Below are 18,206 nucleotides of genomic sequence, written 5' to 3'. Positions count from 1 at the left end.
TTGACAGTGAAATATCTACAGCACACACATACACTGAGCCCTTTGGCATTTCACAGTGAGGACTGTGTTGACATGCCCAGAGGTTCCCTATAGAGGATAATTACAGCAGGGAGAGGAAGACCTTATTGCCTCCCAGTTCATTACATTAGTTCAAATTGTAACTGTATTTGAGTGTCATTAAACATTACTTTGACTCCTCTGCAGTCCCAGATGACTGAGCTTTAATGAATGTGGGCCTGGCATTCCCTTACCTGGAGTTCAGTAACTGATCGGATGGGGCTCTGGTCAAAGTAGTGCACTTTGTAGAAAATGGGGTGCTGTTTGGGATGCAGTTTGTGTCAGCCCACCCTGAACACCCTGTTGGAACATTGGGCCATTAGTCCCGTAACGACATGATGGCTGAGCTCTCAATGTTTTTGACGAGCACAGTGTCTGTATCTGGCAGTGATGAATAACCCCAGGTCTCTTCACCACACTGAGTGGTGCTCCATTCTGTACATTTTTGTTGTCACCTTTAAATTGGCTGGCTAACCTTCAAATCAATGGCATTTATTGACTGGCTGCCACCCTATTCTGATTCAGAGGGGTTGAGTTAAATGCGGAAGACACATTTCAGTTGAATGCATTGTGGTACAACTGACTAGGAACCCCCCCCCCCCCCCCCCCCCTTTCCCTGTTCCCTACATAGTGGAATACTTTTGACCATAGCCCTGTGTTTAAAGGTAGTGACCTATATAGGCAATTGGGTGCCATTTGGGATGCAGAGTCTGCTGTTCTCTGGGGCCAGTATACAGGGTTCCTGTAGTCATGAAAATCCTGGAAAAGTCATGACATTTTACAATTGTGTTTTCCAGCCCTCAGTTTTGGAATTTTATTTTAAGAATTTGTTAGTGTAATATATTTAGGCACAGTTTAAAAATATATTTTAACAATCAAATAATCTACATATCAGCCAGGATCGGAATGACGCTTTAGCGCATGTGTGTTTAAGCGCATCACTTGCATGTGTGCGCAAAGAGTGGGACGTTTGTCAAGGACAGAGACAGCAGCAGGTAGGCCTAGTCTGTAAAATATGATAGAGAACAAATTAATAACTAATTAGGTAGCCAATTCAAAACATATTGTACCCTGTAGTTAACTGTTTAGCTAGTGTTATCATGTTTGAATATTTTCGTCATATCCCCCAAAACCTTCCACAGACACTCGCGACTAAGGCCAAACAAAGTTGATTAACATTTTTGAATGATTCATATGATTCTTTTCAATGGTTCTTTTTGACGAAACAAAGGATTCACTTCGCCGTTGTATTAGATGGGATTCGGTTCAATCGAATCATGCGACAAAAAATATTAATATTAATTTGTGAATCGCGAACTTCAGGGGAGTTTTTTAAATATATCATTTTGAATTATGTCACTTCAACTTGTTTTGTAGTCAATTTAGGCATCCAATGTAAGGGACATTGCAACACAATACATTGCTAGTCAGCCTGCAAGTAAACGCATCTAAGGACTAAGGTCGGTTAAGGACTTATTTAACCTATATTTAACTAGGCAAGTCGGTTAAGAACAAATTCTTATTTACAATGACAGCCTACCAAAAGGCCTCATGCGGGGATGGGGCCACTGTTATATATATATATATATATATATATATATATATATATATATATATATATATATATATATATATATATATATATATATATATATATATATATATATATATATATATATATATATATATATATATATATATATAAAACGTTTTAATACAATATAAATATAGGACAAAACGCACATCACAACAAGAGACAACACTACATAGAGACCTAAGACAACAACATAGCATGGCAGCAACACAACATAACAACAACATGGTAGCAACACAACATGGTAGCAGCACTTAACATGGTACAAACATTATTGGGCACAGACAACAGCACAAAGGTCAAGAAGGTAGAGACAACAATACACCACACATAGCAGTCACAGCTGACAGTAAGAGTGTCCATGATTGAGTCTTTGAATGAAGAGATTGAGATCAAATTGTCCATTTTGAGTGTTTGTTGTAGCTCGTTCTAGCTGCAGCGAACTGAAAAGAGGAGCGACCCAGGGATATGTGTGCTTTGGGGACCTTTAACAGAATGTGACTGGCAGAACGGGTGTTGTATGTGGAGGATGAGGGCTGCAGTAGATATCTCCAGATAGGGGGGAGTGAGGCCTAAGAGCGTTTTATAAATAAGCATCAACCAGTGGGTCTTGCGAAGGGTTTATAGAGGAGTATAGAGTGCACTGATGTGTCCTATAAGGAGCATTGGTGGCAAATCTGATGGCCAAATGGTAAAGAACATCTAGCTGCTCGAGAGCACCCTTACCTGCTGATTTATAAATGATGTCTCCGTAACCTAGCATGGGTAGGATGGTCATCTGAATCAGGGTTAGTTTGGCAGCTGGGGTGAAAGAGGAGCAATTACGATAGAGGAAACCAAGTCTAGATTTAACTTTAGCCTACAGCTTTAATATGTGCTGAGAGAAAGACAGTGCACTGTCTAGCCATACTCCCAAGTACTTGTATGAGGTGACTACCTCAATCTCTAAACTCTCAGAGGTAGTAATAACACCTGTGGGAAGAGGGGCATTCTTCTTACCAAACCACATGACCTTCTGTTTTGGAGGTGTTCAGATCAAGGTTGTTAAGGGTAGAGAACCAAGAACGCTTTGTTGTAGAGCATTTAACACAAAATTCAGGTAGATGCCAGCTGAGTATAAGACTGTATCATCTGCATATACATGGATGAGAGAGCTTCTTACATGGATGAGAGAGCTACTGCCTGAGCTATGTTGTTGATGTGAATTGAGAAGAGCATGGGGCCTAGGATTGAGCCTTGGGGTACTCCCTTGGTGACAGGCAGTGGCTGAGACAGCAGATTTTCTGACTTTATACACTACAATCTTTGAGAGCGGTAGTTAGCAAACCAGGCCAAAGACCCCTCGGAGACACCAATACTCCTTAGCCAGCCGACAAGAATGGAATGGTCTACCGAATCAAAAGCTTTGGCCAAGTTAATAAATGGTCAGACAGTGACACATTCTTACCTGCATTTAGCTGATATAGGGTGTAATCAGTTTCTTTTGGACAACTTCAGGTATGTTTATCCCCGTTTCGCTCCGTTTGCTTCCGTTTAAGAAACTTTTTCAACAGAATCGGTGGAATGAATACACCCCTGATCACACGTAAACACAGTTCACTTTTGTAGCAGCCATGTTGGATTCCTTTTTCCATCTATACACACTCTCCTCACTTTGTCCCTTTGTTTGTGGACTTCAAATAATGAATATGTCTCTTGCTTTTCCTTCATTTTGAGACTAAATGAATTTGTTCAAAACTGTTGTCTTTCTCTGAGACAACAACTCACCACATTTTATGCGCTACAGTGCTAGCTAGCTGTAGCTTATGCTTTTCAGTACTAGATCCATTCTCTGATCCTTTTATTGGCTGGACAACATGTCAGTTCATGCTGCCAGAGCTCTGATAGGTTGGAGGACGTACTCCGGAAGTTGTCATAATGACTAAGTTTATGGAAGTGGGTGAGAACCATGAGCCTCCTAGTTTTTTTTTTATTGAAGTCAATATACCCAGAGGAGGACGAAAGCTAGCTGTTCTCTGGCTACACCATGGTGCTACCCTACAGAGTGCTGTTGCAGCTACTGTAGACCATCATTGCAAAATAGTGTGTTTAAATCAATTATTTGGTGACAAGATTATATTTAGTGTGGTTTTATCTAAAATGTTTGAGCAGGGCTGGATCAAAAGCCTCTATGTAAACCCCCTGTGTTCTGTCTGTTCCCTGTAGATCCTCCAATTTGAAGAGATCATGTCTAACCCAGGGTTCCGGGAGCACTTCCGTGTCTACATGGAGCGAGTGGACAAGAGGGCTCTCATCAGCTTCTGGGAGCTAGTGGAGATGCTCAAGACTGCCAATAAGGTAAAGTTGTCACATCCTCCAAAATCAAACGTTAAGCCAGTGTTAGTGACTACTGACATCATGTAAAATATCTCCGACAGGTAACATTACTCTGAGACTTGTGGGGAAACTGAATCTGTCTATTAAAGCTGAAAACCCATTGCACATCCTGACTCGTTTTTTCCCAGAATGAGGTTCCCCAGCTGGTGGGGGAGATCTACCAGAACTTCTTTGTGGAGAGCAGGGAGATCCCGGTGGAGAAAGCCCTGTACAAGGAGATCCAGCAGACCCTGGTGGGGAACAAGGGCACGGACGTGTTCCACCGTATCCAGGGTGATGTGTATGAGACAATGAAAGAGCGCTACTACCCGTCCTTCCTGGTCTCTGACCTCTACGAGAGGCTCATCAGGAGAGAGGAGCAGCAGTGCAGCTCCCAGTCCAGCAGCGAGGACAAGGATGAAGGGGTAAGCTGGGAAGGGGACACACACTGGCGCAGATGTACACATACCAGCCAGCATATACTCCTGTGTGCTACAGTGTTGTCTGTAGAGTACCATAGTACGAGTCATAACCATAAAACCTAGCGGTCAAACAGGGAAATGGTTCTAATCATTTTTTGCACCATGAATGTTTCCTATAGGGAATTTTAGAAACACTTAAAATAAGGGTTGTGTTTCACGTAGGCTTACCCTGGCGCGAAGTTTAGATAATCGTGTTAATCTCTCTAGGACAAAGTGACTTATCAATACATTCACATGTATTTACCTCCCAAAAATGAAATGCTAATTATCAGCTAATGTGGCTATCATAAAGAACTACAAATGCCATAATGATCTGGACGAGACTGCCGAATTGAGGCAAAGTTAAAAATATCTGGATTAACTATCTAATGTTAGCTAAATTTAGTAATGAATAAATTGTCTACATTTCTTTTAAATGGACAATTCTGGGAACTGTCTTGTGCAAGTTTTAAATTGACACAATACCTGTTAGCAAAGGTGTCAGCTAGAGATGATGTGTAGTCTTACATGATGTCTACTTTGCTAATTAGCTTTTTCGAATCTGAGAGTAAATACAGGTGAATATATTGATAAGTCACCTTGTCTGAGAGAGATTTACATGGTTATCAAAAGGTCACGCCAGGGTGAACCTACACGAAACACAGCCCTTATTTTAAGTGTAAAATCCCATATGGGAAGAATTTGTGCTGGAAAAACAATTGGAACCATTTCCCTGTTTGACTGCTAGGTTTTCTGGGTATTATGACACCTCCACTGTGGGGTTCTATTAGCATTGTGGCAAGTTCATCCACGTATTTATTATCACCATCATCTAAACCTCCACCTCTGCACAGCTCCAGGTTCTGGAGGGAGGGGAGGAGGCGCTGGACGAGGGCACTAAAGGCATCAATGAGCAGGCCAGCTACGCTGTCAACAAGCTGCGCCAGCTCTACGACAAGCTGGAGTACAAACGGCAGGCCCTGGGCTCCATCCAAAATGCCCCCAAGCCAGACAAAAAGGTATCCCACTACACCATTCAGCTGCTATTATTTTAATGCATGGTGAATGTGTTTTAGAAGGTGTGTTTTTATCAACTCTGATATTGAGTTTACCCTCAAGGTTGCATCCTCTCTATTTATGGTTACTTGACAAATACAAAAGCCCATCATTGACTGTGCTGCTGTCATTTACCTGCAGGCCAAGCACACTTTTTCTACCTCTCTCTCTCTGTCTGTCTGTGTGTTGGCATTCATAAAGAACCCATACATTTTTCCCTGAAAGAATGTCTGCCCCTACCTGTAATACAAGCAGCCCTTGAGAACTCACATTGATTGAACAGCCACCTTTAAATCAAAATGTATTTGTCACATGCTTCATTAACAACAGGTTTGGACTAACAGTGAAACGCTTTCTTACGTGTCCCAATAATCCCAACAATGCAGAGAGAAAAAAAAGAAAGAGAAATAATATATATCTTGTATCAAATCAAACTGTATTTGCCACATGCCCTGAATCAGGCAAGCGTTGACTTTACCGTGAAATGCTTACTTACAAGCCCTTAACCAAGAGGAAGAACATATTAACCAAGTAGGCTAAAATAAAAAGTAACACAATAAGAATAATGAGGCTATATACAGGGGGTACCGAGTCAGTGTACAGGCTAGTTGAGATAATCTGTACATGTAGGTGGGGGCGATGTGACTATGCATAGGTAACAAACAAACAGCGAGTAGCAGCAGTGTATGAGAGAGGGGGGGGTGTCAATTTAAATTGTCCGGTGGTGATTTTTATGAATTGTTCAGCAGTCTAATGACTTGGATGTAGAAGCTGTTGAGGAGCCTTTTGGTCCTAGACTTGGCGCTCTGGTACCGCTTGAGGTTGAAAATGTCAGTGAAGACACTTGACAGTTGGTCCATGCATGCTTTGAGTGCACGTCCTGGTAATTCGTCTGGCCCAGCGGATTTGAATGTTGACCTCTTTTAAAGGTTTTGTTCACAACGGCTACCAAGAGCGTTCTCACACAGTCATCCAGAACAGCTGGTGCTTTTGTGCATGCTTCAGTGTTGCTTGCCTCGAAACGAGCATAAAAGGCTTTTAGCTCGTCTGGTAGGCTCGCGTCACTGGGCAACTCGAGTTTGGGTTTCCCTTTTGTAGTCCATAATAGTTTGCAAGCCCTGCCACATCCGATGAGCGTCAGAGCCGGTGTAGTAGGATTCAATCTTAATCCTGTATTGACGCTTTGCTTGTTTGATGGTTCGTCTGAGGGCATAGCGGGATTTCTTATAAGCGTCCGGATTAATCTCCCGCTCCTTGGTACTGTGTATGAGACACAGTTGGTACTCTGTCTGGGTTAGAGCCATCTTTTGACGTGTGTGTGTGTGTGTATGTGTGTGTGTGTGTGCTGTCCTCTCTCAGATTGTGTGTAAACTGAAGGAGGAGATTGGGGCCATGGAGAAGGAGCACAGTGACCTGCAGCTGCACATCTCCCGCACCGACTGGTGGTGTGAGAACTTGGGCTCCTGGAGGGCCCTCATCACAACAGCAGAGGTGAGTGAGACAAACACACACACAGCACCATCCCAACTCTTATGCATTGACTATGTTCCAGTGTTATGACCGCAGCGCAGCAGTGAGCTCTCTGGTCTCCTGTGTCCAGGGCTCCAGTACCTCTGGCCAAACTCGAAACAGATAAAACCCTGATCTGAGAGCAACGAGCCAGAGAGAAACGATAGCATCTGCACCTTCCGGAACCTTTATTACACACCGCGCTAATGACAGAGCTTCTGTCTAGTCTAGATGGATGAGAGAGAGGTAGGAGCTCAGACTGAGGAAGAAATTACAAAACTGAAAGGAAGAATAAAATGGTCCCAGTCATCATTTGTATGGTGTTATTGATTGGACTACAGATGTAGGATCTTAATTTGATCATCCGGTTGCAGAAGAACTGGAAATGTAAAACGTTTAGTGTATTTGAGGTTTAAAAAGGCTTCTGAAGTTTTTAATTTCCACTGACATTTGAGACTTGATTTTTTTCCCTTACAAAAAAATATATGAACCCCTGCAAAAATCTCCACGAATTATATTATTATTCACATTAGCTATTGCTGCAGGATTATTTTCCCGCTGTAGCAAACTGGCTCAAATATATGATCCTACATCTGTACATTGAATGAGACGAGATCGCCTTTTATCTCCTTCAAATCACATTTTATTTCTCACATGCGCCGAATACAACAGGTATACAACAACCTTACCGTGAAATCCTTAACCAACAATGCAATTTTAAGGAAGTGAGAAACATTTGCTAAAAGGAAAAATGGCAACACAATAAAATAACAATGACGAGGCTTTATACAGTTTAAACTGTTTGGGAATGTGGAAGGATGAGGGCCTCATTTGCATATTACTCCTCACGCTTCATTTAGTCTGGGAGACACGCTTTGATTTAATGCTTTGTCTGTTAATTGGCTGTGAAATGTCTAAACACAGGAGGACGGAAAGAACACCACTCTCCAAAGTTCACTCTGCACAATCCCCTCCAAGGCCTAATGCTATGCTGCTAAGCTAATAGCCATGTCGGATTCTGCTCAGCCAAAAGCAAATTTGTGTTTGTAGTGATGTTCAATTAATCATGGTAGTATTGTCTCCAATTCCTCATTATGGTAATGAGCTAATCAGCTAACCTTTTAAAGATGTCCTTTAGTCAGAGTTAATTTGTTCTCATCATTGGAGTGTTTTCTTAGCATGCCCTCATTGATATAGTATATCAAATTAAATTGTATTTGTCACATGCGCCGAATACAACAGATGTAGATCTTACAGTGAAATGTTTACTTACAAGCCCTTAACCAACAATGCAGTTTACAAAAATAATTAAGAATAAGAAATAAAAGTAACAAATAATTAAAGAGCAGCAGTAAAATAACAATAGAGAGGCTATATACAGAGGGTACTGGTTACTCGAGAAAATATGTACATGTAGGTAGAGTTATTAAAGTGACTATGCATAGATAATAATTGAGTAGTATACTAATTGATACAGTGACTGTTCTTTAGGGATGGGAATTGCCTGGGACCTCAAGATACAACATTATCACCATACTTAGGTGCCGATACGATATGTATTGCGATTCTCCCGAAGGTGTGGGGGCGGCAGGTAAACTAGTTAAGAGCGTTTGAATCACCAAGCCGGCAAGGTGGAAAAATCTGCTGTTCTGCCCTTGAGAAAGGCAGTTAGTCCCTAAAAACTCCTCCCCATCTCTGATTCAGAGGGGTTGGGTTAAATGCCAGATACATTTGGGTTGAATGCATTGTTGTGCAACTGACTAGTTATTCCCTTTCCCTTCACTATTCAATATGTATTGACAACTGACTAGTTATCCCCTTTCCCTTCACTATTCAATATGTATTGACAACTGACTAGTTATCCCCTTTCCCTTCACTATTCAATATGTATTGACAACTGACTAGTTATTCCCTTTCCCTTCACTATTCAATATGTATTGACAACTGACTAGTTATCCCCTTTCCCTTCACTATTCAATATGTATTGACAACTGACTAGCTATCCCCTTTCCCTTCACTATTCAATATGTATTGACAACTGACTAGCTATCCCCTTTCCCTTCACTATTCAATATGTATTGACAACTGACTAGCTATCCCCTTTCCCTTCACTATTCAATATGTATTGACAACTGACTAGTTATCCCCTTTCCCTTCACTATTCAATATGTATTGACAACTGACTAGCTATCCCCTTTCCCTTCACTATTCAATATGTATTGACAACTGACTAGTTATTCCCTTTCCCTTCACTATTCAATATGTATTGACAACTGACTAGCTATCCCCTTTCCCTTCACTATTCAATATGTATTGACAACTGACTAGTTATTCCCTTTCCCTTCACTATTCAATATGTATTGACAACTGACTAGTTATCCCCTTTCCCTTCACTATTCAATATGTATTGACAACTGACTAGTTATCCCCTTTCCCTTCACTATTCAATATGTATTGACAACTGACTAGCTATCCCCTTTCCCTTCACTATTCAATATGTATTGACAACTGACTAGCTATCCCCTTTCCCTTCACTATTCAATATGTATTGACAACTGACTAGTTATTCCCTTTCCCTTCACTATTCAATATGTATTGACAACTGACTAGCTATCCCCTTTCCCTTCACTATTCAATATGTATTGACAACTGACTAGCTATCCCCTTTCCCTTCACTATTCAATATGTATTGACAACTGACTAGCTATCCCCTTTCCCTTCACTATTCAATATGTATTGACAACTGACTAGCTATCCCCTTTCCCTTCACTATTCAATATGTATTGACAACTGACTAGCTATCCCCTTTCCCTTCACTATTCAATATGTATTGACAACTGACTAGTTATTCCCTTTCCCTTCACTATTCAATATGTATTGACAACTGACTAGCTATCCCCTTTCCCTTCACTATTCAATATGTATTGACAACTGACTAGTTATCCCCTTTCCCTTCACTATTCAATATGTATTGACAACTGACTAGTTATCCCCTTTCCCTTCACTATTCAATATGTATTGACAACTGACTAGCTATCCCCTTTCCCTTCACTATTCAATATGTATTGACAACTGACTAGCTATCCCCTTTCCCTTCACTATTCAATATGTATTGACAACTGACTAGTTATTCCCTTTCCCTTCACTATTCAATATGTATTGACAACTGACTAGCTATCCCCTTTCCCTTCACTATTCAATATGTATTGACAACTGACTAGTTATCCCCTTTCCCTTCACTATTCAATATGTATTGACAACTGACTAGCTATCCCCTTTCCCTTCACTATTCAATATGTATTGACAACTGACTAGCTATCCCCTTTCCCTTCACTATTCAATATGTATTGACAACTGACTAGTTATTCCCTTTCCCTTCACTATTCAATATGTATTGACAACTGACTAGTTATTCCCTTTCCCTTCAATATGTATTGACAACTGACTAGCTATCCCCTTTCACGAGTCAATTTGTGTTGACAACTGACTAGCTATCCCTTTTCCCGTCATGATTTCAATATGTATTGCGATTTGATACTGCTATTTCTAGTTCCAAACATGTTGCTCACTATATGTTGTCTGCAGAGAGACGAAAGCCATGATAAAAAACAAGTTTTGATCGTCATCCAAAAACATGACAGACATTAAATGAGTATAAAATTGTAATATCTTCGGCTGTGAGTGATGGGGGAAAAATCTGCCTCAGCTACAATTATTTGAATAACTCAATGGATGTTTTGTGCATAAAGGTGAGGACTAAAGTGTCTGATTGGGAATGTTCAAATCTGACATCTGTGACAGTGTATGGAAATGGTGTTTCTTGGCTGGGTGTCAGTTAAACTGCAGTACCGAAGCGCAACTGTAGGAGCTTCTAGACCAGAACCCTGGCACTTGGTTCAGACAGATCCATCTCAGAGGCCCAGGTCATGAGTTCCATGAGCAGAAGATTTTAATTTAGAATGGAAAATTAATTTGTTTATGCAACAAATGTTGGTGCATCGAACCGAATCACATCGATTCGTTCTCTAATCAAATCGCATCTCACCGACTCGTTTCAAACTAAAACGTATCGTTCCTGTATGGGAGCCCATGTTTTTAGATACTTATCGAATCGTCTTGAAAGGGAAAGATGCACATCCCTAGAACACTGGTTCCCAACCTTTGTTGAACCGTGACACACCTCGATGTGATAAAAGATTCTGTGGCACAAATGTATTTAGTGCTCATTTATTTTTTTTACCTTTATTTAACTAGGCAAGTCAAGACTTCTTCGGGATCGGTGTCCCTTCCACGGGACGGTTGAGCTAACGTAGGCTAATGCGATTAGCATGAGGTTGTAAGTAACAAGAAAATGTCCCAGGACAAAGACATATCTGATATTGGCAGAAATCTTAAATTCTTGTTAATCTAACGGCGCTGTCCAATTTACAGTAGCTATTCCAGTGAAAGAATACCATACTATTGTTTGAGGAGAGTGCACAATTTTGAACATGAAAAGTTATTAATAAACAAATTAGGCACATTTGGGCAGTCTTGATACAATTTGTTTTACAGAAATGCAATGGTACATTGAATCAGTCTAACTTTGCATATACACTGATGCCATCTAGTGGCCAAAATCTAAATTGCACCTGGGCTGGAATAATACATTACGGCCTTTCTCTTGCATTTCAAAGATAATGGTACAAAAAAATGCAAAAGAACGGTATTTTTTTATTATCTTTTACCAGATATATTGTGTTATATTCTACTACATTCCTTTCACATTTCCATAAACTTCAAAGTGTTTCCTTTCAAATGGTACCAAGAATATGCATATCCTTGCTATAGGCAGTTAGATTTGGGTATGTCATTTTAGGTGAAAATTGGGCGAAAATGGGCTAATCCTTAAGAGCGTCCCACAAATATCCAATAGAAAGAAAACCATAAAATAGGTCTAACCTTTGAACGGAAAGGTCTAGAAATAAGCGGTTTTCTACATTGTAAAGGTGGAACCACAGAGTGGAAGTCACTCCGTTTGTTTCTATGGCAGAGGCTGGGGTACTGCTAACACTAATCCGAATTGCCTGTGCTAATGGTGAAGTAAAATTATACAAATGACTTTACTCGTGATGCGCATCCCTCATGTAACAACAGCTGAAACGCACCTGACTTGAAGCAACCGTCCAGATGTAACCATGTGCCATTCAATGTATTATTTGCTTTTCTTTCTGCACAGGTGTTTCTAAGTCAACCCAGCACACTGGTTGAAAAACCACTGCCCTAGAGAACAAGCTATAGTATGGAAAAATACCGGAGTTTTGGCTCAGGAACAGCCGACTTAAGCTACCTACCAAAAAGTCTTGATTTTTTTTCACATTTTGTTCGGTTAGACTTTTTCTAAAATGGATTACATGTTTTTTTCTCTTCAATCTACATAAAATACCCCAATAATGACAAAGCGAAAACATGTTTTCATAAATTTTTTCAAATGTATTAAAAATAAAAAAACATCTATTCAGACTGTTTGTTTACTATGAGACTCGGAATTGAACGCCGGTACATCCTGTTTCCATTGATCATCCTTGATGTTTCTACAACTTGATTGGAGTCCACCTGTGGTAAATTCTATTCTATTGGATTGCACATGATTTGGAAAGGCACACACCTGTCTGTATGAAGTCCCACAGTTAAGAGTGCACGTCAGAGCAAAAATCAAGCCATGAGCCCCCCCCCCCCAAACAAAAATTTTAAAAAAGCACCGCTCTGCACTAACTGTAATATTTATTCCGATATTTGGAAAAACACAAATAAATAATCATAACATTTAAAACTCGTGTGTGTGTGTAATATACACTGCTCAAAAAAATTAAGGGAACACTAAAATAACACATCCTAGATCTGAATGAATGAACTATTCTTATTAAATACTTTTTTCTTTACATAGTTGAATGCGCTGACAACAAAATTATCAATGGAAATCAAATTTATCAACCCATGGAGGTCTGGATTTGGAGGACACACTCAAAATTAAAGTGGAAAACCACACTACAGGCTGATCCAACTTTGATGTAATGTCCTTAAAACAAGCAAATTAGGCTCAGTAGTGTGTGGCCTCCACGTGCCTGTATGACCTCCCTACAACGCCTGGGCATGCTCCTGATGAGGTGGCGGATGGTCTCCTGAGGGATCTCCTCCCAGACCTGGACTAAAGCATCCGCCAACTCCTGGACAGTCTGTGGTGCAACGTGGCGTTGGTGGATGGAGCGAGACATGATGTCCCAGATGTGCTCAATTGGATTCAGGTCTGGGGAACGGGCGGGCCAGTCCATAGCATCAATGCCTTCCTCTTGCAGGAACTGCTGACACACTCCAGCCACATGAGGTCTAGCATTGTCTTGCATTAGGAGGAACCCAGGGCCAACCGCACCAGCATATGGTCTCACAAGGGGTCTGAGGATCTCATCTCGGTACCTAATGGCAGTCAGGCTACCTCTGGCGAGCCCATGGAGGGCTGTGCGGCCCCCCAAAGAAATGCCACCCCACACCATGACTGACCCACCGCCAAACCGGTCATGCTGGAGGATGTTGCAGGCAGCAGAACGTTCTCCACTGCATCTCCTGTCACGTCTGTCACGTGCTCAGTGTGAACCTGCTTTTATCTGTGAAGAGCACAGGGCGCCAGTGGCGAATTTGCCAATCTTGGTGTTCTCTGGCAAATGCCAAACGTCCTGCACGGTGTTGGGCTGTAAGCACAACCCCCACCTGTGGATGTCGGGCCCTCATACCACCCTCATGGAGTCTGTTTCTGACCGTTTGAGCAGACACATGCACATTTGTGGCCTGCTGGAGTTCATTTTGCAGGGCTCTGGCTGTGCTCCTCCTTGCACAAAGGCGGAGGTAGCGGTCCTGCTGCTGGGTTGTTGCCCTCCTACGGCCTCCTCCACGTCTCCTGATGTACTGGCCTGTCTCCTGGTAGTGCCTCCATGCTCTGGACACTACGCTGCAAACCTTCTTGCTACAGCTCGCATTGATGTGCCATCCTGGATGAGCTGCACTACCTGAGCCACTTGTGTGGGTTGTAGACTCCGTCTCATGCTACCACTAGAGTGAAAGCACCGCCAGCGTTCAAAAGTGACCAAAACATCAGCCAGGAAGCATAGGAACTGAGAAGTGGTCTGTGGTCACCACCTGCAGAATCACTCCTTTATTGGGGGTGTATATGTATATGTATATGTATATATATATATATATATATATATATGTATGTATGTATGTGTGTGTGTGTGTGTGTGTGTGTGTATATGTGTGTATATATATATATATATATATATGTGTGTGTGTGTGTATATATGTGTATATATATGTATATATACATATATACATACATACACACCAAAAAATAAGACCCATAAATATCAAATAAAAGTAACAAACACAAATAGAAACAAATTTGTGTTGATTTGGCACTCGAACATCAATACATTACCCATTCCCCAACACTGTCAACCAACAGTCAAGACTAAACCAATTCAGCTTGGTGGTGTGTAGACAGGTTTTATATTATTCTTAACGATTTAGCACAAACCAGAAAAAAATGCAACAATATGTCTGTGAAACTATATATATTCAGGTTTATGAATGAATGGGTGGTTTATTTGGTAGAATTTCGTAGTGACTGATTTTTACTAGTACTGCATTAGTAGTGTACAAAGTTAGAGGTGCGCTATTTGATTACCTCGGGCTTCCATTGGGGAGATCTGCGGTCAACCTACCCCCCTCCCATCTTGTACGTCTGAGTGGGAGACCTTCCCAGGCAGTAGCCTGCCTAGCTCACAAACTAGAATCAGGGCGCCCACTCCAAGGTTAATTGACCCACAGTCCCACACGGTGACATGATGTCATTGACGTGACATGCAAATGAGCCATAGAAAACCGATCGTGCAAATGTCACCATTTTTATTTTTTTTGTGCGGGCGCCCCGTGCCGCCCTCAGCAAGATGCCGCCTTGGGCGGCTGCCCATGTCGCCTATATCTATATCCGCCACTGATCGAGTTCTTGGTCACCACCAGGGTCAAGGACCCATTTTCCTCCCATCAGTACACCTTGCTCTCATCCTACTGTAACCATTGGCCATTGTCTTGGAATTATTCTTACCAAAAGATAGACTTTTAGATTTCTTTATTGCAATAATGGAGCATTAACGGTCACTCAATGGTGATTAAGAGCCCAACGAGCAGAGTTGGGTTACAACCTTTTATAGCAAACTACATCCTCCTGAGTCTTCGTGACAAACAACAGATGTGTGGATTGGCTCTAGAGGTGAAGTTTTGTATGTCAGAAAGGAGTAACCCCCCCAGCCAGATTGCATTTGCTGTGAAGACTGTTCTAATTGTATAGGATCCTGGGTTTGGCCCCAAAGACAAGGTGCTTCTTATCAGCTGTCCATACCGGAGACCTCTCCTCCCTGGTACCTCATAGTACACAAACACCAACAAATTCTTTGTAATGCAGGCTGTAGGTTTTCACCAAGACATCATAAATCAATTGCCAGCGCCACGCCCCAGAGGTCCAACTCCACAGACACAGATGGGAGAGTACTGAGAAACCTTATTCGATGCATAAACAGTATTAAAACACAATCTTGTAATTTTCTACCATACCATACTCTCTGACCACTTGACTCACCCTACTGTAGCCATTGACCATACACTCTGACCACTTGGTCTCACCCTACTGTAGCCATTGACCATACTCTCTGACCACTTGGTCTCACCTTACTGTAGCCATTGACCATACTCTCTGACCACTTGACTCACCCTACTGTAGCCATTGACCATACACTCTGACCACTTGGTCTCACCCTACTGTAGCCATTGACCATACACTCTGACCACTTGGTCTCACCTTACTGTAGCCATTGACCATACTCTCTGACCATGTTGTAACTCTGTGTCCACAACTCATTCTTTGCAGTGAAATAAAGGTAAATGATTCCCACTGTGCCCCCTATCCCCCACCAGGCAGTAGAGGAGAATGGAGAGCAAATGCCTTGCTACTGTGTCTCAGTGAGCCTGCTGGAGGGAGACGACTCTAAGAACAGCCGCTGGAGCGTCACCAGGAAGCTCATAGAGTTCCAGGCCCTGCACCGAAAACTGACTGAGGTAAAGGATCCTCCATGCTAATGTTTCTGCCAGCCTAGCTAGCGTCTCTGACTCACCCTCTCTGTCTGCCCCCCAACAACAGCCTTTTAATTACCACAGTCCTGCACTGCTACATCACAGCCGTTTGTTTCAAATATCACTGCCTGCCATCTGATAATCACCCTATAACAATGCTTCCCCTGGCCGGTTGCCGTGGAGATGGAGTGAGTCACCATGCCACTGCATTTCATGAGGTGCTACAAACATCGAGACTTGAGGACTGAAACATAACCCCTCTTGTTCTCGCTCTCTCCTCTCTTTGATTTTATATTCTTTTTGCAGTGTTTCCCTACCTTGAAAAAAGTCCAGCTTCCCTCTGTCAGCAAACTGCCATTCAAGTCAATTGACCAAAAATTCCTTGAAAAGTCCAAAAACCAGCTCAACAGCTTTTTACAAGTAAGTCACTCTCTGCCAACACGGTTCAACCACACATCATAGTGAAAACGTCACTCAAATCAGTGTTTTGTTTATGTGGAAGGCATTTCTCATTATTGATCTCCTAAGGGCATCATTTTTCAGAACAGGAGATGTCATTTGAGTTGATGTCACATAGCTACCATTGGGAGCTCAGGTAGTTTGTTTCCTCATTTCAAAATTGTTCTCTCTGATAGGAAATGAAAATGTATTATTGGAATTGCTCGTTCCTGCTGTTCTCACAGCATGTCGATTGGCCATCAGGATTTCAAGCTAGGCTCTTTCAATGTCGGGAGGGGGAAAAAAAGAAAAATGAGACAACCACAATGTACTCAGTTTGGAGATGAGATTCAAAGTTTGAGATTAAATTGAGCACATTCCTTAGAAGCTTTTACAACAATGTTAGTTGTGATGATGGAAATGCTTTACTATTATGAGAATGATGAGGATTTTGTTTGTTTGCCTCATTGATTTGCACTATTCAGGTTCCAATGTTATTAGCATCAACTGTGTCTCATGGCACCCTATTCCCAATATATAGTTTTTAAGCGTTGTTTCGATTCAACATGCCATACAAATCAACATTTTAATTCATTATATGAAGAGTGCCTTGGTTCTCCTTTCTTTTTTATGACCAATATAGTGCACTACTTTTGACCAGAGCCTTTGGGAATACTATGCCTTTTGGGAGGTAGCCCAGACTCCAACTCTGGTCCTGCCAGGGCCCTATGGGATAGGCTGTCATTTGGGACACAGCTAGTCTAATGTGCAGCTGTTTTCTCCACCATGTATAGAAAATGCTGACAGACGAGCGGATGTGTCAGAGTGAGGCGCTCTATGCCTTCCTCAGCCCCTCCCCAGAGCACCTGAAGGTCATGGACATCCACAAGAAATCCTCCTTCTCCCTGGCCTCCTTCCTGGAGAGACTGTCTGGAGACTTCTTCTCACACACCGAGGTTAGTAAGCACCATCACATCAGGAGACCTGGCTGGGGTGGTGGGACTAACACACACACATATATATATATATATATATATATATATATAGGGGTCTACAAACATGTCTATATCCTTTTAGTCTCTCACAAAGAGAGACACATACACACTAACTCCTTTTTCCCAACCAGGAGGAGGTGGAGGATGACAGTGACCTATCTGACTATGGAGACGAGGCTGATGGGAAGAAAGACGCTCTGGCTGAACCCTGCTTCATGCTCATAGGAGAGATCTTTGAGCTCAGAGGAAGTGAGTGGAACCTCTATGCTATGGCTGCATCCCAAATGACACCCTATTCCCTCTTATAGTGCACTATTTTTGAGAGGACCCTGGTCTAAAGCAGTGCACTATAAAAGGAATAGGGTGCCATTTGGGGGACACTACACTGTTATTTTCACCTCAGTAGACTGAGTGTGTGGTTTGTGTATGTTATGAGGAGTTATGTCGGTGTTCTTTAAATCAAATGAATTGCTCAAAGCAATTTTGAAAGGGATATATTATATCCTTGTTGTTATTGATTAATGAATCTGTTATTTAATCCAGTCACCTCTTGCTATCAGCCTGGCACTCGGTGATATTGTT

The 18,206-nt window shown here is 41.8% G+C and overlaps 1 protein-coding gene across 1 annotated transcript in view; it reads left to right on the top strand.

The window, feature by feature from the left end:
- snx25 (sorting nexin 25) overlaps positions 1-18,206 on the top strand; it is a 58,851-nt gene that overhangs the window by 28,690 nt on the left and 11,955 nt on the right. The window contains exons 8-15 of the mRNA XM_055888532.1: positions 3,857-3,988; positions 4,156-4,431; positions 5,322-5,486; positions 6,883-7,014; positions 16,036-16,176; positions 16,498-16,611; positions 17,424-17,585; positions 17,756-17,873. Coding sequence (XP_055744507.1) covers positions 3,857-3,988; positions 4,156-4,431; positions 5,322-5,486; positions 6,883-7,014; positions 16,036-16,176; positions 16,498-16,611; positions 17,424-17,585; positions 17,756-17,873 — 1,240 coding nt within the window. The remainder of the gene's footprint in view (positions 1-3,856; positions 3,989-4,155; positions 4,432-5,321; positions 5,487-6,882; positions 7,015-16,035; positions 16,177-16,497; positions 16,612-17,423; positions 17,586-17,755; positions 17,874-18,206) is intronic.

Source organism: Salvelinus fontinalis, chromosome 29 (genome assembly GCF_029448725.1).
Source record: "Salvelinus fontinalis isolate EN_2023a chromosome 29, ASM2944872v1, whole genome shotgun sequence".
NCBI lineage: Eukaryota > Metazoa > Chordata > Actinopteri > Salmoniformes > Salmonidae > Salvelinus > Salvelinus fontinalis.
Note: the sequence above shows the minus strand (reverse complement) of the source record. Positions and strands in the feature narration are given on the sequence as shown.